Source organism: Labrus mixtus, chromosome 2, assembly GCF_963584025.1.
Source record: "Labrus mixtus chromosome 2, fLabMix1.1, whole genome shotgun sequence".
Taxonomy (NCBI): domain Eukaryota; kingdom Metazoa; phylum Chordata; class Actinopteri; order Labriformes; family Labridae; genus Labrus; species Labrus mixtus.
Window position 1 is genome coordinate 2,454,822 of NC_083613.1, and position 22,348 is coordinate 2,477,169.

General features: G+C 41.4%; 1 protein-coding gene across 1 annotated transcript; it reads right to left on the reverse strand.

The window, feature by feature from the left end:
• Positions 1 to 16,687: 16,687 nt before the first annotated feature.
• rtn4rl2a (reticulon 4 receptor-like 2 a) lies at positions 16,688 to 21,575 on the reverse strand. The gene is given in 5 exon segments (XM_061047040.1): positions 16,688 to 20,014; positions 20,137 to 20,370; positions 20,546 to 20,772; positions 21,363 to 21,470; positions 21,473 to 21,575. Coding segments are annotated over 5 exon segments (1,518 nt in total). The 5' UTR covers positions 21,561 to 21,575; the 3' UTR covers positions 16,688 to 19,153.
• Positions 21,576 to 22,348: the final 773 nt, after the last annotated feature.

Here is a 22,348-nt window from a genome sequence, read left to right on the forward strand (position 1 = left end):
GCTTAGCTGCAAATTGGTTTTGCTACTTTTCAGTTAAAAGTAAATTTTGTCCTAAGGTAATATTGTTTTTGTGTATTCAATATGATTTCCATTTGGAATAATGTCATTCTATTATCTGAACAAAAATGTCTTCTTTAGAGAAGTTCGTATTCAGCCACTAAGCTTTTAATTTCCAAAGCATTACACAAGCAAACAGAAAGATGCGTATGTTGAAAAAGTTAAATAAAGAATGTAACAAACACCAACTGGTGTTTGCTTTAGACACAAAAGACACTGTGTATCCACATGAACTACAGAGAGATGCAGCTAATTCATTGCAGTCTTCTTTTTTTTTTCCCACAATATGAAAATAGACCACGGCGGTGACGGCAGAAGGCAGGGGGGTTGGGCGGCAGCAGGGAAACTGGCTGACTGACTCACTTCTATAAGAATACTCAAAAGGTCTTCTGAGATCATAAAGAATCAGTGTACAACGGACAAGACCAAGCAGGCCAAAAGTGACACGAGGGTGGGATCAGTGGGATTCTATATTAAACTGTGATGACGCTGTTTGGCTGTGATGCATATGAAGTGAAACAAAATACTGAAACAAATGCAGGAATGTAAGGAGGCAGCGATGAAAGGATAAAATGAGAATAACAAAAACAAAAAAAAACTGGAGAGGTTGTTGAAGATTCAACAACACAAGTGTAGCTAGCTCATTGTTATCTGAATGATTACACTCATTCCTTCAGCTAGAAAGGAACCTTAGATTTAAAGTTAGAGAGATAGTTCTTAATCTTCTTAGCATTTATCTTACAACATACTGTCTGCTTCAAAAGCCTTTTTCAGATTTGGTGTCAATCGCAGTCATTGGGTGAGGGGTGGATACACCCACGCAAGCAAAGGGGTATAGGTATCTATTAGTTTTTAATATCAAATATGAGTCTGCCAAAGTAAACATACATCTTGTATTGTAAACTAACATGCACGCATTTCAATGTGTGCTAGCTTACTTACCTAAAGAGAGCAATGTAGAGGAGCTCCTCAGCTGGAACTGAACAACATGTACTTACCAACAAGAGAAGATTTATTTCATATAAGCCACTCTGCATTGTTTCCTGGTAAATTTAGACTGTAATTCCAAATTATTTTTTCTGAACTACAATGCATGTAAAATCAGTCAGAATCATTCCTGAGGTGCTCATAGTAAACCATTTCATTGATTGATTGATTGATTGATTCCCTTCTAGAACATAGCCCTACTTTTTTGCATACAGTACTGAAGCCTACAATGCCCGGTTGCTTCACATACTGACAAACAAAGCCCTAACATGTAGTATGTCTGTTTGATGAGATGGTTTTAGCATTAAGCATGGACGCAATGGAAGCAAGAGGGATTAAATAGTCCTTCCCTTATGAAATGTTAAACCCTTTCTGAAGTATTTTAGTATTTTGAATTTGAATCAGACAAATTATAGAATATCTTCATCAAAAAGCTTAAAGAGAGATTTTTAAGTTGGGAGTGAACTGAAGTTTGCTGAACACCCCGGTGATGTAATTCTGGATTTAACAAACATAGACATGACAGTATATAAAATCTTTTTATGTAACTCTTTGCAAGAAATTGCATAAGAATATTTTTCAAAATGTCACCGATTTTTTTGTCCTTCCAAAAGCAAGGTTATCTAAGCCTTTTCCACTGATTGCCTGTGTCATGATGCAGCCATGATATCTGAGAAGAAAATCTATTGACATTGCTTATAGCACCACTGTGAAGACTTTTAGTTGGCATTTGCATCATCCTTAGGTTGTTGCCGGGCTAAACATTTTTTTTCATCATCACTGTCTCTTGATTCCAAGGTCAGTTTGACTGGAGATCTATCAGAGCCAGGAGATCGTCTGAAAGTGTGTGATGTCATTGAAGCCTCTAACTGATTTGACACAAGCTTACATCATCCAAACCTGGTTCTCCTCAAGACACATTTATATTTTTTTGTTTTATTTATTATCCTAGCATTGCAGCAGTGTAAATCAAGTTTGGTTTTTTTTCAACCTAATTTAGATGATAACTCAGTTAACTCAACAGTAACCCACAGCTTAAGCATCATATAGGACACATTTCCTTTATGCCCTAAAATTAAAACCATGCAAGCTGTAAAATGTGATCCTAATTCCTTCCTACAGAGGATGCAAATACACCTTAATTTTTACATGCACAAAATCTGACTAACATTTGAAAGAGAACATTAAACATTTTCAAAATAAGGTGCAGTGCCATAAAGGTCTTAACTATTCACAGGGATGTGTTCTGTTACTAAGGGGTGTCCACAGTGCTGAAACAGTGGAGAAAGTAAGCTAAAAGCTGTTTAAAGGACTGTCAAGCTCCAAAGCAATATAAACAGGCGCATCACAGCCATGGGTGTTGTGAGTGTTGCAACACCCACCCTCACACTCAAACTTCGTCCCTGACACTTTTCATTGATGAAAACCAATTGGTCAAGTCAGATTTATAGGATGGCCAATCCTAGCCGTTTGACCATCCCACCAGGCCAGAGAAGCGTTTACAGTTGAAGCACTGTAAAGTAATGTGGATTCAGATTGATTCCTGTCTCTCATCACTGGCAAAGTTTGACCGCAGAGGTAACAAATGGATGTAGCAAACCCTCTGAAAGACAGTCAGTCACTTAAACTGATGTTTTTCAGATTTGTTCCACATCCCAAAATGTGTCGTAAATGTCTAAGACATCACACAACATTTAAAGTTAGTCGTGAACTTGTTGTATGATGTGTCAGCTGACATAGTTATTGGATTATTGGACGTCAAATTAAACAGGATGTTTGCAGTATTAGGCTAAGTTGCTTCCTTTACCATTTCAAGTGCAACCCTGGTGACTGACAACCTAACTGACAAACTAACTGAATGCAAACTGTAGCTGATGTTATGTAGCTGCACAAATGTGCACAGAACTAGACAACAAGTTCAAGTCTGAATACTCTCTACCTACAGTAAGTCATGTAGGTTAAAGGGGGGTTAATGAGACAGGATGCAGGTGGATAGATGGGCATTCTAATGGAATTAGTTTTATGGTTTGTTGTCATCCTATTTTGACCTCTGGGGTATCTTGTGTTGGGGAAGGCGGGTTGGGGGTACTAGCCTTTGAATGTTCACACTTTTGAAATTGTTGCTCCACCCCTAAATATAAACAAGGCCTTATCCCCAAGCACCTCAGGAGGCAGTGAACTCTGCTGCTAAGACTTCATTCATTAATGCTAATGTTTTTGCTCTAAGTGAAAATGAGATGACAAAACTGGACAGGAGCCAGGAACTCTGTTTCTTCTGAATACCAGCAGCTCTCTCACTCACACTACAGGGAAACAGCTGCCCTTGCTATGTTCCTGTGACTGCTGAACTGAGTCAAATCCCCATTGGCCCAGGCAGCTGAGCTTGTGCTGAGTGGGCCGCAGTGTGGAGGCTCCTGTCCCGGTCCATCACTTCCCTGTTTCCCCGCCATGCCTCTGGTCAACTCGTGTTTTGCTGCTGTTTCTCCTGCTTACTTATGAGTGTTAGTCACCAAGCTATTACTAGTGTGTTGCAGAATGAAACAGTTAAATTATGAAGTCATACTCAAGGATTGTTTTTTCTCAATTGGTTTGTCCTTTTTTTAAACTGCAATTCATTGGGTTTGAATAACAGAATTCAGAGAATAAAATTAAGCAGCAGTTCACATTACTGTTGTTTCCAAAAGAAATACACTATAATTGTCTGGAGAAGGGTATACATTCAAATGAAGAAACATTTGAAGTAATACATTACACCAGGGGTGACACTAACTAAGGATTTAAATAGTCAAACCTGAATCATCAGATTTTGCCTATCATTGACTGATCATCTTTTGTCTGTTTTTTTGTGCTCATTGATCCATATTCATATCCAAGAGATAAAGTACATCAGTAAAATAGGCCTGTTTATTTTATAATTGGACTTGATCCATCTTTTGTTTTTAATCCATCCATCATTCTCACTCATTAAGTCTGCATGATGGTGACCCAACAGTATAACACATGCCCAATTACAATACAGAAGGCAAACACACCGACAGTCCACCCATGGGACGTCAGTGTGAGTGCAGTTTCAACCATCAAAGCAGCCACAATCTAGATAGATAGATACTTTATTAATCCAGAGGAAAATTCAAGGCATCCAGTAGCAGTATATGCAGACATGCACGACACGAAACATTTGTTACAATAAACAACAACCACTGTCCCCCCTCCCATACATATATATAAACCCAAAATAAAGATTTAAGGAAGCCCCTACATGAATTATAATTAAAAATGAAACCTGTGCAATGAAAAATAGACTTATAAAAAGAAATGTACATAACCCATGCAGGAATAAAAATATATGTGCAATTTAAATGAAACCTATAAACAGTTAAGGACCATCGGTAAATAAGACCTGTAAATAAAAATAAAAAGTGTAGACCTTCTGAAAGTTTGTCTTGTAAATGTATTTACAGCAGTGTCTTAAGTGTAACATTTATAAGAACAAACTTTAAACAAAAGTCAGTGCAAAACATTAAAGGTGCAAATAAAAAAATAAAAAAAGTAGACTAATAAAAATAAGTTCATATTTTTATCAAGATAGACTTGATAGTTATGAGCCTTGCTCCTTCAGTTGCCTTATTTGGAGAAAACAAACTAATCCCTATAAAATTAGACATTGAGCACCACCATAACGCTGGAATGCAATGATCCTTGTGTCATATGTCGTGTTCAACTGTGAGATCTACTGAGGCTCTTTCCAACGAATTGTCAAAGATTCAACTAAATGGGGCCACCCCTACATTACACTAATGAACAAAACAACAGCAAAGTAAGAATGGTAAATGGACTTGAGCTTGTTTAGCACTTTTCTAGTCTTCTGACTACTCAAAGCATTTTTACACTGCAGGTCACACCTACACATTCACACACTGATGGCAGAGACTGCTGTGTAGTGAGACCATCTGAAGTAACTAATCCCATTCATACACCACTGACAAAGCAGCGGGAGCAACTTGGGGTTAAGTGCCTTGCCCAAGGACACTTCGGACATGTTGCTGCAGGAGCTGGGTATCAAACCCTCAACCTTCCAATTGAGAAATGACAACGCTACCAACTGAGCCACAGCTGCCCCACCAGAATACTTGAAACAAAAAAATGTTGCACCAAAACCGTTTAAGAGGAGACATGATGTTGGGGAATGTCTCCCAGATTGTCTGTTGATTGTTAGTCTGTTCACAGTAGAATAAACAGGAAGTGAGTGGGAGAGCGAAGAGATCGTCTAATGATCAACTGCTAAGTGCTTTGTTCCCTCAGACAGTTGATGAAAATTAACCAGCTTTTTTATTTTTAAATGTTCTAGGTTTTACTGAAATGTCACAACCCACAACAGAGCCTGTCATCAATGTTTTTTTACACATCGCTATTTGATACTTGATTCTGATTGGTTAATCCCTGCATTCCAAAGTTTGCTATGGGCGGCAGTAGCTCAGTCTGTAGGGGCTTGGGTTGGGAATCGGAAGGTCGCCGGTTCAAGTCCTGGCACGGACCAAGTCCGGAAATTGGTCTGGTAGCTGGAGAGGTGCCAGGCCACCTCCTGAGCACTGCCGAGGTGCCCTTGAGCAAGGCACCCAACCCCCCCCCCCCCCCCCCACAAGCCCAGGAGCGCCCGCCGTGGGCAGCCCCCTCACTCTGAGACCTCTCCATTAGTGCATGTCCACAGGATCCTGTTTGTGTATGTGTGTGTATTTCAGTTCATGTTTGTGTAGCATGTTTACTAGACAGAGTGTAAAAACAAATTTCCCCTCGCGGGATCAATAAATTCTTCTTCTTATTCTATAGCAGCTCATTGCTATGAAGAAGAGACTGTAGCTCAGGACGCCGCTCTAATCAGAGAATCTTGAGGAATAACTGTTATCGAATCAACTTAAAGAAAGAATTTCAGTACCGTGGTCTGTTTCCGTTGGGAAATGAAGAAATGAGAAAAGAAAAGAATGGAACATTTTGGAAGGTGACTTCTGGGTAAACGTAAGGATGACAATGAATCTTCACCAGATGTCACAACTAAAACAGAGACACAAAATATGAAGTATTTTGCCCTCTGCTTCAACTTTGCAACAGTGGGTGATGAAGAGAGCCACACTTCATTTTGCTACAGCCTACCAGTGTGCGATCAATCAACAGAAAATACAGATCAAAGTTGGACACTGAAAATTATTTCAGAGAGGCCTTCTCACAGCTGCGCCCATGACTTGAGAGAGCACAAAAGAAGCCCACACTAGTCATTAAAATGATTGCAGGACTACAAGTATGAATCTTTTTTTATTTTTAGAAAGTTGTTCATCCTCAGAGCCAGGTTTAAAAATGTCTAAAGTTATGGAACTGTTGTTACATCTTAGGAATTTGGAAGTTTCATGTCGCAGTATCACTCTGTAAAAGCTGCTGTAAATTCACGCACTGAATTTAAAAAAAATTTGAAACATATTGGAATTTGTTAGCAAAGGGTATGACTCGCAGTTTGATATTTGGATATAGGTATATGTTTATACGTCAATGAGTACGGTGGGGGTAGGGAAGCTGGAAAATATTTTTATCTGCCAAACTTCTGTCACAACAAGAAAGACAGTCTTGTATGAGCATTGACGGCTAGTGCTGCTTTGATAACTGTCTAATGCAATTCAAACCTAAGTTTACACTTAAATAACTCAATAAACATGTAGCTTAGCTATCTGTCTCAAATCAGAATCTTAATACCAAATCATCAATATTTCATTGTTTGTTGACAGTAAAAAAAACTTTTAACTACAGTAAATGAACTGTCAATTGAAATATTGTTGTTATAAACTGTTACGCAAATGGTTTATTCCATTCGACTTGAGTGACAACACAGGATTTCACAATCATAACACCAATGATTGTATGTTTTATAACAGTGTTACAGACAGGTCAGGGCTCTGCTTTATTGAAGTCTTGAAGAGGTTAAGCTGATGTAACCATGATAACAACACTTGGAATTCAACAGATTGCTTGTTTTTTTTCTTGACCCTTTAACGTAAGTTATGTCCATAACTATGGATCTATGAGGGGCGCTGGTGGCGCAATGGTTAGTGCGCGCGCCCCATGTATGGAGGCCGTCGTCTCACCGGCGGCCCGGGTTCACATCCCACCCCTGGCCTCCTTCCCGCATGTCATTCCCCACTCTCTCTCCCTGATTTCTGACTCTATCCACTGTCCTAGCTATCCATTAAAGGCACAAAAAACCCCAAAATGTATCTTTAAAAAAAACAAAAAAAACTATGGATCTATGAGACCGAACGATCTCCGTCACCACTGTCTTTACCGTGAATGAAGTCATCCTTCTACCTATCTTCGAGACCAAAATAACAACGTCATGTGACTGGGGGATAGCCCCGAAGCATATAAGCATCCGGGGCAGTCACCACTTCCTCTTGCCTGGAACGCCACAGTCAGTTCCGAGCGACAAGAGATGGTGACGGTCATCGTTCGGTCTCATAGATCCATAGTTATGGAAATAACTTACGCTCTATTTCGACCTCACTTAGACCGTCACCACAGTCTTTACCATGGATGAGTTGTGACAACAATGTCGCGAGGAACTTGTGATCCCGCCTCGTCATTTCTCTCAGCAGCCGAACTAAGAATAGTTGAGCCGATTGCTGCAGACGTGACATTGACTCTATAAAATCTGACAAAAGTGCATGGAGTGCTCCATGATGCTGCTGCACATATATCAGTGAGGGCAACTCCCTTCAAGGCTGCCCATGAAGTGGCCATACTGCGTGTGGAGTGAGCCACCAGGCCCTCAGGGACTGGGAAACCCTGACATAAATAGGCCTGGGAAATAGTCCCAACCAGCCAGTGGGACAGACGCTGCTTAGAAAGTGGCCTGCCCAAGCCCTTAGTCCCATAACAAACAAACAGCTAAATGTGTGAACTAAAAGAGTGCATCCCCTCAGCAGGCTCTGAGCACCCCACTTCCTCCAAGAGGGATCCCTGAGCATAAAGGGATATGGAGTCAGGGTGAACAGCCAGTGGCTCCTGATATGCCAGCAGGTGTGCCTGGGATGTCCCAGTCAAATGATCTGCCTCAGATGGGGCCGCACTTTGAGAGTGAGCCTCAATCATTGCCACTCTCTCTGACAGACCACGAATGGCAGCCAAATTCTGTAACTGGGTGTCCTCTGGCCCTACAGCATCCCCTGGAGGAAGGGCTGGACTATGCGATGGTGGAGAGGTACACTTTGGGGGTCGTTTTTTACCACGCTTCCCATGGGAAGGAGAAGGGGCTACTACAGGGTGGGGAGGATGACCTCCCAGCCCGGCTCTCCGGGCCCTCTCTTCCAGAGGTAACTCCATAGCTGCTGGGCATGGGCTCTCGACATCATCCAAAAGATGAGCCTGAAGGACACTCTCCGTGACCATCACGTGGGTCCATGGCTACTCCACAAAAGCGACAAGCCTGGGGAGCCATATTATGTTTAGGCCGAAAAACAGTAACTTTTTCTGACCTGCTGCACAGGCAACAAATAATAACCCTCTTTGTATGCGGACGTATGAGGGGAGAAAACAAATGAACCCACCTGCTGCTCGCAGAGGTGTAACAAAAACAAGTACTCACACAGTTAATCTATAACTAATGTCTGTGTCTTACTTATGTTATTTATTTATTATTTTTACCCGCTTGTTATAACATATACCAACACTCTCGTACGCGAACATCAGAGGGGGAAACAAAAAACCTTACCTGCACACTGCAGAAGGAACAATCATTAACTTAAATTCACATCCAAAACGGTTTTACCTCAACTTAATTGCCCATCTTGTATGCGCACGTCGTGGGAAAAAGAAAAAACTCACAGCGGAAGAACAATTAGCTATATGTAGGCTACTTGTTGCATCAAACGTAAATCGCCACTCATGTACGTGAATGTACGAGGGGAAAAGAAAAAACCCCAAACTGCACACAGCAGAAGGGACAATTCTTGTTTCAACCAACTGAAAACAATTACTCACCCAAATGCAGACAGGCTACGGTGAAAGAACAACAGGTGAAAGCACTCTCTTAGCAGCCTACCTGTATGCACAAACAGATGAGATTAATTCAGCAACGATACGGCAGGGGTACCCGTAAAGTACCCTATCCGTAACACCAAATCAGAAATGAACACAGACCAGTTAACAATCCTCAGGGACACAAGGCACCTGCACAACAATGTGACGGATTTACTGGTTCTGACATTTCAAAACTTACCAGTCTCAGATGAGGCGAGAAAGGCAAAGAGGAAGTGGTGACTGGCCCGGATGCTTATATGCTTCGGGGCTATCCCCCTAAGGTCAGTCACATGACTTTGTTGTTATTTTGGTCTCGAAGATAGGTAGAAAGATGGCTTCATTCACGGTAAAGACCGTGGTGACGGTCTATGTGAGGTCGAAATAGATCAGCAGACAAACCTATGAAAAATTATTATTATAATTATTAACTCATGGGTCATGATGATTGAAACACCTAGTCAATGTATTAATTAATTAATGATGTCAGGCACACGATACTATTAATGCATGTGCAGTACTGATAGTTTATCATGAATACAGAAATATTTTCGGTATCTTTACTATAAAGCGTTACCCAAACCATTAAGTAAGTAGATGATCAGTGTTTGTTTCTCAGTTGTCAAATTACTTTAATTAGTATAAAACAGACTGCAATACATGAATGACACCTAGGTATAATAGGTGACTGAAGACGCACTAAGAAATTAACACCAACATCAAACAGAACTCGAGAAAAAGAGAAATGAGTGACTGTTTTCTATACCACCTACATGACACGGACAGTCATCGCTGGTAAATTAGAACAGAATGTACCCGAGGATGACAGAGAAAGTGGAGAAAAGAGGAGGGAGAACAGGGTGACAAAGGAGGGAGTCAAACAGAATGACACAAAGAGGTGGGAAGATGTTGGGATGAACACAAAGTTTCATTCTGTGCTGCAGGGTACAAGAGAGAGGAGTAATCAGAGGAGTAATACGATGATGTAAAACTTCAAAGCAAAAACAGAAAAGATAGAGGGAGAGCAAAGAACTGTAGAGATAATTGAGGTGTTTTGATTAGAGCTTGTGATATAATAGGTTCATTACAGTTAAAATGAGTGAGCCAGCAGAGTATAAGGAGATGGAAAGGTTGGAATTTATTTTAAGCTTCATAATGATGACAGGGATCAACTTGGGATCCATTGTTAATGGTAAATGTACTTGAACTGGTAAAGTGCATTTCTAGTCTAATGACTATCAACATTTCTATTTACATTGCTTATCACATTCACCCCTGTACACACACAGGTAGCAGAGGGTGCTACTTAAAAAATGTCCATCAGTATTAACTAACAAGTTAATTAGCAAGAACATTCTGGTCATCATCCAAGTCCTCATGTCCTTAAGTCATGCTTATATAACTATTTTGGTGTCACCTAGCTGATGCATATAATTGAGTATCATCTGCATAACAATGAGCATTTATGGTGGGTTTACTCATAATATTACCAAGAGTAAGCATATATGAGGATATATGGGTGAAAATAATCAGTCCAAGCACAGAACCTTGTGGAGCTCCATGGCTAACTTTGGTGTGTACAGAAGACTTATCATTAACCTGTGCAAAATACGTATGATCTGACAAATGGTATTCCAACCAACCAAAAGTGGTTCCTGTAATGCTGTGTAAATGTTCTAGTTTGTAATAGGATGTGATGGTCAATCATGCCAAATGCCGCAATATTATCTGACAGGACAAGCACAGAGATAAGTGCACTGTCTGAAGCCAGAAGTGGATCATTTGTAACTGGAAGTGGATCAAGCGCCTTACTCCTTGGACAGGGAGGATATGAATCTTTTCTGCCAAACTTTTAACAGGTTTGATTTTGTATTGACATTACCGTTAGCACACTTGTCAATCATTTGCAGTGGAGCAGGGCTTTGAAAGAGGTGATTTCACATACTTTCATACGGCAATGAGGATGAAGCAACATAAATATATCTTCAGATTATGCATTAAATGCAGAACCTATGCAGTGCCAGGCTAGATATTTTGTATTGGAAGGAACTGGTCTTCCTTTGTAACACAGTAGCAGGTATTTTCTGTTCTGAGCAAGAGAGGCAGAATGCATTTCACCAAATTACAATTTATGGAACCCATCAGCAGTTATATTTATGTCTTTATACAGGTATCTGCTCGAAAGCACAGCTCTCACCATCAACTCAACTCTCGCTTCTCAAGTTTTTATTCAGAATGTAAACAAAGGCCACACACAGAACAGGCCATACTGAAAGCCCTGAAAAGGAGGCCATTGCATCGCTAGGTATATGCATAGACTATAAATAATAGTGGACGAAGCCTGAGTGACGTTAGCTATGCAATTCAAAGCTTTCAGTGATGTCACCAGCGCGGAGGGCTGGAGGGCAAAAAACGCTCAGGAAAGTAACGGCCACCGTTGAAAACCCTATGGAACTGCAGCACGGGCTTTTAATTTAACATCTCCTATAAACGACACGTTTACAACATGAAAACCATAGAAAAACTAAGATATTAAGATAAACTTTGAGTTTGGGACACTTGCGATACTTTAGCAGCACACAGGACACTATTTATATCGCTAGAAACTGCAAAGTCCGTGCTGGTGTTACGGTTAAAAGAGTTACCATGTTAACTGATGACTGTCAGCCGGTTGTCGTACGTTACTGGCAGGAATATTTAGATTTAGTCAACACTATAATTGATGTCAGGATGAGGAGATGTCCGATGTTTTCCGTCACAGGGGCCGCGGAGGGTCTAACTGCCTTAATCCACAAACGGCCTCCTTTCTGTTTTTTTTCTCGGATAAATTCTGTAGAAGCAAAACTCGGGCTCGTCTCCTCATCGGTTAGGGTATCACAATAAACAACAGCTGTATTCATTTGAAAATTTTTAAAATACAACAGATAAAAACACGTAGGGGGCAACTGAGACCAGTAACTTCTCAGTAGTGTACAGTGGTAGAGAGCCTTTCTTGCCTTCCAGGTGGGCGGTACCATAAGAGTGTGATGTCACGTAAAAGCTATGAATTGAAGGGGGCTTTAGAAGGCCATCGATGAAGGTGACCATGCTGGAAAAACAGTTTTAATCTAACTTTCTGTCACTGTAACAACAGGAAAGATTTGGAGTTGAGACGGTCTTCAGCCTCCTGACAAACAGTCACACTACACCTGGTCATCAGGCAGCTCCATCAATCAGAGACTTTGACACTCTATGGTCTAGTTCTTTTTACCCGATATCCCGAATAGACCATGTTTTTCTTAAAACAAGGTTGATAAAACTTGTGTCTCCAACAGGAGCATATACCATCGTTTCATACACAGCTCGTGGTAAGTGTACCTAGGATAGTTATGACATTATGGATAATAGTCAAATTGGCTATGGAGAAAATGAATGGGATTTTTACTTCAAGAACCACACTCTTGAGCCCTATTACTAAAAAGGGAGAAAGGTCAGTGAGTTTTAAGAGTCCCTGTGGAGAAAAATGGAACAGCAGGTGGAAAAGTCTGATTTAACAGGTGCAAGCTTAATTTTCTGTTTTGATAGATAAGTGTTCTAATAGTCACTTTTGGTAACTGATGCCTCTTGAACAACAATACCACAGTGTATGTCTTTCACTATTTTCTCCATTGTTTCTACATCCTGTTTTTCACACTCCTTCCCATCCTTTCAGATTTTCTTTGTTCTCTTTTTTCATCTTGCCCTCCCCTATGTTCTTTTTTCCACCTCTCTTCTTTTATTTCTCTATGGAGTTATCACTCTCTCTTCCTCTCCTCCTCTATTCTCTCACTGGCATCTCAATGACAAGAGGACAGATGATGTCAGAATTCATTGGAGACATCTGCATGCGAGCGTCTCCATCTGTGTGCTTTGTGTTTGTGCTGCTTCATGTTTGCATATGCATTTGTCTGGTGTACTCAGCTCTCATTTTGGAGTATTTTTCTGATGTGCGTCAATATTTCCTTGAATGGGTAGGATTTAGTAAAAGTATAAGGGCATGTGAACAGTTCGCAGCAGAGTTCATGACGCACTCATCTCCTCAGAAACGACAAACAGACTGAATTGCATGTGCTCATGTCTTTTAAAACATGTAAATATTTTTGGACCACATTGTTGTGAAATGTGGTCGGTCTACTCTGCTTATGCACGTGGCACTAAATATTTTTTGGGTGTTCGGTGTGCATGTGCGTGGATGCTGCCTGAGTGATGCAATGAGGAACGTCTGTCTCCCAGTGTGCCTGTAACATGGCATATCAGCATCACCGAGCACTGCCAACAAGAGCGCGTTCACTCTTAAGCCCTCCAAATGTTCTCAGCTTCAGAGATCCAAATACATGATTCAAACATCACACCTCTTCTAGACATGCTCTTTTTGTTGTGTGCCCTAAATTTACTTCTGCTTTAGATAGATAGATAGATAGATAGATAGATAGATAAAAATGTTGCAACTAATGTTTCTTGTAATGAACATGTCTTGCATATGTCCACATGTTCTGGAAAACATATCTTAGAAATAACAAGCACCCCACTGACAACAACATCTTCTCTGACTCTTTGATATTTCAAATAGATAGGTACCAACTAGCTGTGAGGAGGACAACAACACACAGAGGTTTGTACTAATTGGCCTTTAAACTGATTGCTGCAGGATAATATGTATGGTTATTGGTTGTTATAGAAGGAGATCAGAAGTGAAAAACAGATTCAGAGACAGTGAAACAATGTTTTCAAATAGACAAGCAAAGAAGATCACATAAGTCAGACATTTTGACTCCAAACTAGAGGAAATGACTTCCATGAATCATAGGAGCATGTCAGCTCACGTTGGAGGTTACATGAAAGAAAATAGGGCAGATAGTTGGGAGAAAATCTTCTGATATCAAAAGCTCAGTAGAGAGCAAGCGTGCTAAAATATAAACTCAGATACACAAGATGTGAATGAAGAAGAGTTTTTAGTCAACTCCTGAACAGAATAAAAGGATGGGAAAACTACGTATGTGCATGAGGACATGAGAAATTGCTGGCATATTGGTGTGTATGTGTGAGTAAGAAAAAGACTGTGAGAGGGCTGGGGGCCCAGCAGGTGGAGGCAAGTTGTGACAAAGTAGTGACGCATTTGATCAAGCGCACAACAAGCAGCCTCCCTTCCCAGCTCTGCTCTGCTCCCTCTCCTCTCATGAATAAATCAGCATCCTTTGATAATCATCTTCTCCACAAACTGTAGCTTCCACAGATACATTCAAGTCCCGCCTCCAGCCTTTGCTGATGGATGACTGGCATTGAAGCTGCCCAATTGTACCCACACAGTTTATATGTACTTCTAGAAGAAAATGCGTCATGGAATTTTTCTGCCACACAAAAGCATGGAGACCAATGGGAATGTGAAGGATGAGCTGTCTGCTTTAGCCTTATATAGTCATGACAAAGTGTGATCCTCCAACTGAGCTCTGTGTTAGTGTGTGTGTGTGTGTGTGTGTGTGTGTGTGTGTGTGTGTGTGTGCGCGCGTGCGTGCGTGCGTGCGTGCGTGTGTGTGTGTGTGCGAGTTTGTCTTTTGTATGCAACAGCTTTCTATTTGCTTTGTTTGTCAGTTTTGATGACAGCGACCTTATTCTTACACGAATAAACTCATTATCAATATAAGAATAATTGCAAACAGGTTAAAACATATTTTTAGAAAACCATGTTAAAAAAATACCTTCATGCATGATGACTGTGTATAATCAAAGCTATCTAGTTTTCCTTCTTCTCCCAAGCAATCCAGTAATATCCTAATATATAAAATACTTCAAGATACTCTTGAATAGATGATTTTCATATCATCATTTCTCCTCATGCATTGTAAAATTACATTTTCAACAAAAGTAATTAGTACTTTGCATTCTATCAAAAATCAATATCTGGTTGCTCAGAATGAATCAGAATCAGTACATTTACACATACAAGGAATCTAACTTGGTGTTTTGGTGCAAAACAGTTAATAAAGGGAAATAAAGCAAAATTAGCAAGAACTTAAATACAATAAAATATAAGAAGCAACTGTAATTAGTTCTGAATAATATCTGCATAGCTCCAATTCATAAAAAATGCTAGCTCAAGGTAGGTCTAGAGTGACCATACTCTTTGTTATATTTTTTTAATTAGTCCCAGTGAAAGACAGAATGTTTAGCATTTTCCCTTAAGTCATTACTTTCTAGAAACCCAATTTACTTCTGTTTTTTTAGTGATGATTGCATCTTGACTCTGTAATGGATAGTATTGGTCAGGCTGCATGCAACTTCGGTAAACAGTACACCAACATTTCTCAACATTCTTTTGATGGATTGCCAAAGATCGATTTCTCACAGCGTCATGTGAACAAGATTGTGAACATGAACATTTCACACTTTAACGCTCATTACTGCTAAATATCAGAATGAAAACATTTTCAAAGGGAACATGTAAAACTTGCTGTTCTTAGATGCAGCCTGTCTGCCTGCATGACTGTAGACACCATTTAAATGAAATGTCTGGATGCTCTGATGATCAGTTTTAATAGTGGGAAGCTTGAGGTCGACAAGTGGGTATCACACAAAGTTACAGACCTTTTATTAGTTCAGGGAAACTCTTTCCAAGGAGAAAGACATATTTTGTAAGAGACTGTCTTTGAAAAATACCAAAATGATTTGAATAACTCAAACTGATAAAGCCTTATACAGCTTCAGATGACCTTTGAATCTAACCTCTGTACAGCCTGGTGATGATGGATTTACACTGGAATCTAATTAAGAAGGGCCAGCATTATGAGTAAGAGGATGGATTGCTGAGGCCGATAGCCTTTACAAAGTACACATTGGCATGTGTGTTCCGAGTTAGACTACTTATAATGGTGTCATTTGAATAGCCTGTACACTGACCTTACATTTAAAAGATTTCTCTTTACTTGTGGGCTGAAAGAATCAGGTGTTAAAAATGTTTCAGTTATTCTTGTGTTTCAACAATAACACTATCACAATAATTAACATCTACAGCTTGTAAATAATTAAAGTAATTATTAGAACCCACACCAATACCAGTGGGAAGACCTTATTCCATTTTTTGTATTGGAAATTCCATTTTTAGTGGTCTATAGGTACACATAAACTCCCAAAGAATGATTCATATTTATATTTAAAAAGCAGTCTTGCACATATGTGTTGCAAAACAGTTCCATTCATGTGCCCTGCAGTACATTCATTGTAAAGTTTTACTGTTTTCTACATGTTTGGTCATCTAGTGAAATAGCAGGTGTTTATGGTGTCAGCTGAGTTTTGTGCCATTTACAATTGCTTGGCTTGACTTGACTGTGAATAGTAATGAAGTTTACACTATTCGTGCTGTGGTTTCATCTCCACACTTCCGCTTCTCAGTCTTTCTCGGCTGAACTGTTGCACAGTTTAGAAAGCTGGATCACTGCCTGGAGGAGTTACACAATGGCAAGTGTGGCCGTGTGTCCACGAGTTTGTGCGGGGGAGTGTGTGTTTATCTGCTTTGATTGCTTTCGGTGTTTGGCTGGACAATCGCCAAGACATAAAATGAAACAACACAAAGACATTGTGTTAAACAAGTATGAATGTATTCTTTCCTTACACTGTATCTTTGAACAACATGTTTTTTTTCTTTTACAGTAAAAATAAATAACAAATTATTCAATCTGTCACACAGAATGATTATTTCATTCTTAATTACAAAACATAGAATGTGTACAATGACAAGGGAACAAAGGAAAACTGGCACTTTGGTCGTCTGAAAGTGACCTCATTGTGATGGCCACTGAAGAGCACCCGGGCTCAGTTTGACCTCCTCCGCAAAACCCAATAAAAGACTTAACAACAGGATGACACACTGAATATTTCCTCCATACATTCTTATTATTACAGTGACCTTCATTTTCAATTTATCAATTCATCAGGTTACATTTTCTGTCAATTTGAAAATAAGAGAGAGAGGAATGGATGACATTGTTTGTATTGTTTGTAATACAAACACTAACACGCTCTGTGTGTGGGTCTGTTTATGTGAGTGCCTCTCTCACATTACCTCCTACTCTTTTACACCTACTACATCTTGGCCTTGCCCCTGTCACCTCCACTGGAGCCAGGGACCATCTCCTTCCGTATTCTCTCAGCCCTTGAGAGATGCAGAGAGCTTGAGGAAAAAGGTGGGCAAGTAAAAAGAAGAGAAACTGTTGCTATACATCAGCACACCTCCATTGACTTGCTCCTACAAGACTGTGTGAATACTTGTTTTGAATAGGGAGGAATAGATAAACACTGACTATATTTGGTTATTTCCACTTCCCTTATTTGTATTTTATTTTACTGCATGCTCATGTGATTCTTGCTCCAAACTTTTTTGCCATCTCATCTTAAATAATCCCCTGAACTGAATGTGGGCCTTCAGGACCAGACCTCTTATCACTTCTCATTATCTCCACCAGTTTCTGTCTTTTTTTATCTCCTGCTCTCTCCGGTCCAGACAGTCACCAGACTTTCTCATTGCTCTCTTAGTATATTTACTAATCAGCCAGTTCGCACTGCTTCTGTCCATCTGGCGTCGCCCACCGATGAGTCACTGTAGTGGCAAACTGAATGACGTATTTGCCTTTTGCAGTGATGCCAGCTTGTTAATCCATTCATCCTATTTTATCTCACCACACATAGACAGATGTCCATCATAGCAGGAGCTGAGTGCCCTCTATCTGTAAGATCAAGTCCATGTGGTCAGTTCCTATCGTCTCTTCTAGTCTGTTGTATTCACAGTTTGGTCACATTGGTGGATTCTGCTTCTTTATAGTAAACTTTTGGGGTTTTTTTCTGTTACCCCATAATTGTAATTGTTTTTAGCTTGGAACACAAAATGACCATGTAGATAACTGTGAATATTTTTTTTAAATACATTCTGCAAATATTGCTCAAAAAAGTATGATAGACAACATTATTCAGGAAATAGTCACTGTATCTTTATATCAAGAAATGCATCTTCATTCAACAATCTTTACAAATCAAATGAAATCATTATGTCACAGAAAGACATTCAAAAAGCAAAAATATCTGGCTTCCTGACAGGAAGCAATCTTTCCCTGTGGTTGTCGTAAATGACAGTGTATTGTGTAGCAAAAATAATGGATGAGCAGTATGAATTGAACAACTACTGATGTTTAGATTTGATACTTTTCTCCTGCATGTTGCTGCTTCTTCCACCAGCCTTCTCCTTCAGAGTGTTGTATTGTACTCTTGCTGCTTTTGTCCTTATTGCTGCAACAACACTGCCCCATTCCCCTCTCTTTCTAACACTGTTTCTTAAATGGAATATCCTCCCCTATTATTCAATTTCCTTGTCTTCATACCTTCTGATTTGTTGACCTTGCAGCTTGCACCTTGTTCATGTTTGTGACATTATCTTCTCTTTTCTCTATTATTGTAAAGCCGTGCCTCATTGTGCGTCCTGCTCTGTCCTGTAGAAGTATACCCTGGATCAATATGAAATGAGAGTGCTGAACCACACATATCAGTTTGAACACTCACTAAAACACAAACCTATTTACATGACACTTTAAGTGGTTACAGTACTGTCATCACTGTGCACTGATTCTAACAGTAATTGTAATATTGGTAGCAGCCAGTTAATTGGATGCACTAATAGCACTAGTAGTTTGAACTTGTCAAAAATTGACAACATCATTATCAACTGCTTTCAAACCGTGTCGATACTTGTGATGGACTCAGCCCTCGTAGCCCTGATTTCAGGGAATCACGACGTCATACAGGTAAGACACAAAAAGCCATACCTGCAGAGTATTGTAGATAAATATGACTTCAACTGAAGAACTCTTAGCAGCCCTGAAAAGTGTTGAGCCCTGTGGTCGATTCCAAATCTGACCATCCCCCCCATCTCCCTTGCTGTTGCCTTGAGAACTGGCATAGAGCAAAGTGGGCAAAGGGGAGTCGAGAGTCTAACAGGGATCCCCACAGCCTATAAAACAGGCTTAAAGGGAAAGATGTCGACTAAGAGTCAGATTCAGCCAAACAGTCGGTTGAGGTTCAGGCAGAGGCTTGAAAGAGAAAGGGCTAGTAGTGAGAGGACTGATGGCGAGGAGGATGAGGGAGAGGAGGACGATGGAGGCAGGTCAAACTCAGGTGGACATTCGAGCTCGAAGCATCGCAGGGTGACACCTGAGTCCTCGTTGCCGTAGTTGGCCCAGTACTCTTCTGGGTCGAGTTTGGGCAGCGCCAGCTCATCCTCACCCAACTCATACTTGACCACTGAGGTGGTTGTGGACGGGCCTTTCCCGTACAAACCGGCTTTGACGGTCTCTGAGGCTTTCTCGATGACGCCTTTCATGGACGACTGGGGCTTGTTCTTGTGAAACCACCAGCGGGTTTTGGTGCTGAAGGTGGTGGTGGTGGAGCCAGCGATCGACCCTGGGTCGGGCAGGGGGCAGGGAGCGAAGTCCATCTCGCGGAGAAAGCGGAGGTCCTGGCCACGGCGTGCTGAAGGGGATGCGCAGATCACCTCAGAGGAAGAGACGCGGGCCTCGCGGAACCACTCCCACAGGCCGCGGGACTCGCAGCCGCAGGACCAGGGGTTGGCGTTGAGGCGGAGGAACTCGATGCCTTGTGTGTCCCTCAGGGTTTGACTGGGCAGCTCAGCCAAGGAGTTGTTGAAGAGAAAGAGCATTGTCAGGCGGCCGAGGTCGCGAAAAGCGCGGCGGTTCACCTGTCTGATGCGGTTGTCATGGAGGAGAAGGCGGTCGAGGTTGACCAGGCCGTGGAACATGTTCTCCGAGAGGGTGCGGATACGGTTGCCATGCAGGAAAAGTTGGCTCAGGTTGATGAGGTCAGAGAAGATGTCGTCTTGCAAGAAGTGGAGATTATTCTCCTGTTGAACAAAAGAAAAGACAAGCGGAGTTAGACAAAGTTACATGGTTGATGATATCAGTTAAAGGAAATGTATGATGCTTTTCATATACAGGAGAGGGTCACTGCAAGTTCCACCCCTACCTGCAGATAGAGGTACTGCAGGCTGTACAGCTTGTGAAAGATGTCATGAGGCAGGGCAGTGAGCTTGCAGCGGTGCATGTGGAGGCTCTGGAGCTTCTCGAGGCCGCGGAAGGCTCCCCCATCCAGCCTATGGAGGCCAGGGTTGTCCCCTAGGTCCAACTCCTCCAAGTCCCTTAGCTCACTGAAAGCCCCTGCCTCAATCCACGTGATGTTGTTTGAGAACAGCCACAGAACCTGATGCAAGAAGACATGTGAACAAAAAAAAAACGTGAATATGACTAACCTTCAAACGGGGGGAATCAAAAGATATGCATAAATAGATTTTTCTTATACAACTTTAAAATAAAAAATAAAAAACTTTGCATTAATTTTCTTACTGCAAATGTTATTTTCCAAAACGCATTCTTACCTGAGTCCCGAAGCCAAACGAGCCAACTCTAAGCTCCGTGATCCGGTTGTTCTGGAGAAACACACGCTGCGACTCATAGGGCACTCCGACCGGGACGGCGGTGAAGTTCTGCGCCTGGCAGCTCACAGTCATGGGCGTCGGGTAGCACACGCATTGTTGCGGGCACGCCGATGCCGGACTTGGCTTGCCGAGGACCAGCCACACCACCAACCAGAGGGAGAGACCGCCTGTGGAAGAGCAGGGAGAGAGGGAGAGCAGAAAGAGGTGAGCTGGAGCTGTCCGAGTTGCTGAAATCAACTGTAGCTGAAGCCTCCATTACATCATTTCTCTGTGTCTATACGGGTGCATATTAGCACACATTTTGGCTGTGGATTGACTCAAAATAATGTTTTAAACTGATAAAGCCTGAACTCTTACATGAGAAATATTTTTTTCTCCATAATAAATTAAGTTTACGCGTGAGCACTACACCTGAAACGCCAATTACGCACAGCGAAATCACAACGTTTCAAGCAAAAGTAAAAACAGCTTTTAAAAAGTAAGCTACTTCAATTCCACTTTAAATCATTCGATGTTACCATGTTTCTACAATGCCTTCCGTGTTAGGCGTTACATGAGTTACTATAGATTGTCTTTCTATTTTGTATAATACATCCAATCATATATTCAATTTCGATTTCAAATGGAATATGTTAAACTTGTATTAAGCCGTCAACAGTTGTGACCGTAGTTGCACAAGCAAGAAAAAGCAGCACAAGTGAAGTAAAGCAGCATGAACTCTATCTGCCTGAAGAGTCCAAAGCCGATGAAAACTTACTTTTGCAGTTGTGCATGATGGAGCATCGTCGGCTCCGATAAATCGGAGAGGTTTCCATCCTGAACCAAAGCCCAAAGCGAGTTAGCCTAAGAGGTTGAAGTAAAGCCTGCTATCTCCGCTGATGCCCTGGTTCCCGAGTCGGAGCGACTGAGAGTGTGCTGTTTGATGGCTCCCAGTGTCCCATATATACTCAAGCATCCCGTTATTGCCTACGGCAGTGGGTACCGTGGAATCTCCTACGTCACCAAATCAGGGTCATGAATGAATGAGGGCGGCGAGAAACGGAAAGGGGCGGGCCGGACCACAGGGGATTCTCTTGGAAAGTTTGAACGCACGTAAAGACTGGTTGGAGACGTGCGCGCAGAGTCTGTGAGAGGAGGAGACGTTTTCGACGCACATAGGAACAAGAGGAAGGGAGGGCGAGAGGGAGTGAAAGTAGAACCAGTAAAGGGAGGGTAGAGAAAGGTGGGGGCAAGGCATGGTGCCCGGTGATGATGACTGGGCTGTGTGGAGGAGCGGAGGACGGGTAGGAGAGGAGCGCACAGCTCGCTTCCTGGCTGTCTCTCTCGTGGACCGTTATGGTCTGTTTCCGGCCTGAAGCAGCCAGACAGAATGCAGAAAAGGCTTAGATGGTGCTGTCTTAGGAAAGGAGGATGCCCCCCGAATTATGATTCAGCCACAAGGGAGAATTCCGTGCCAGAATAGATCCACTCAAAACAACTCTTATTGAGAAGTATTACAGGTTAACTACGACGTAGTCCAGCAAGCCTATTTGTAATTATAGCTGCTGACATAATTCATTTGATGATGAAGATAAAACATGGCATCAATTAGCTTTATGAGGCAAGAATGATAGATTGTGGTAAGAGATAGATGTGTGCTGTATTCCTATTTAAGGACATTTGCACCAAACTGTAGAAGTTAATAGAAGATTTTAAATGATCTCTTTTCTCATTCCTCAGTTACAATTTTCTGCTAAGGTTCAA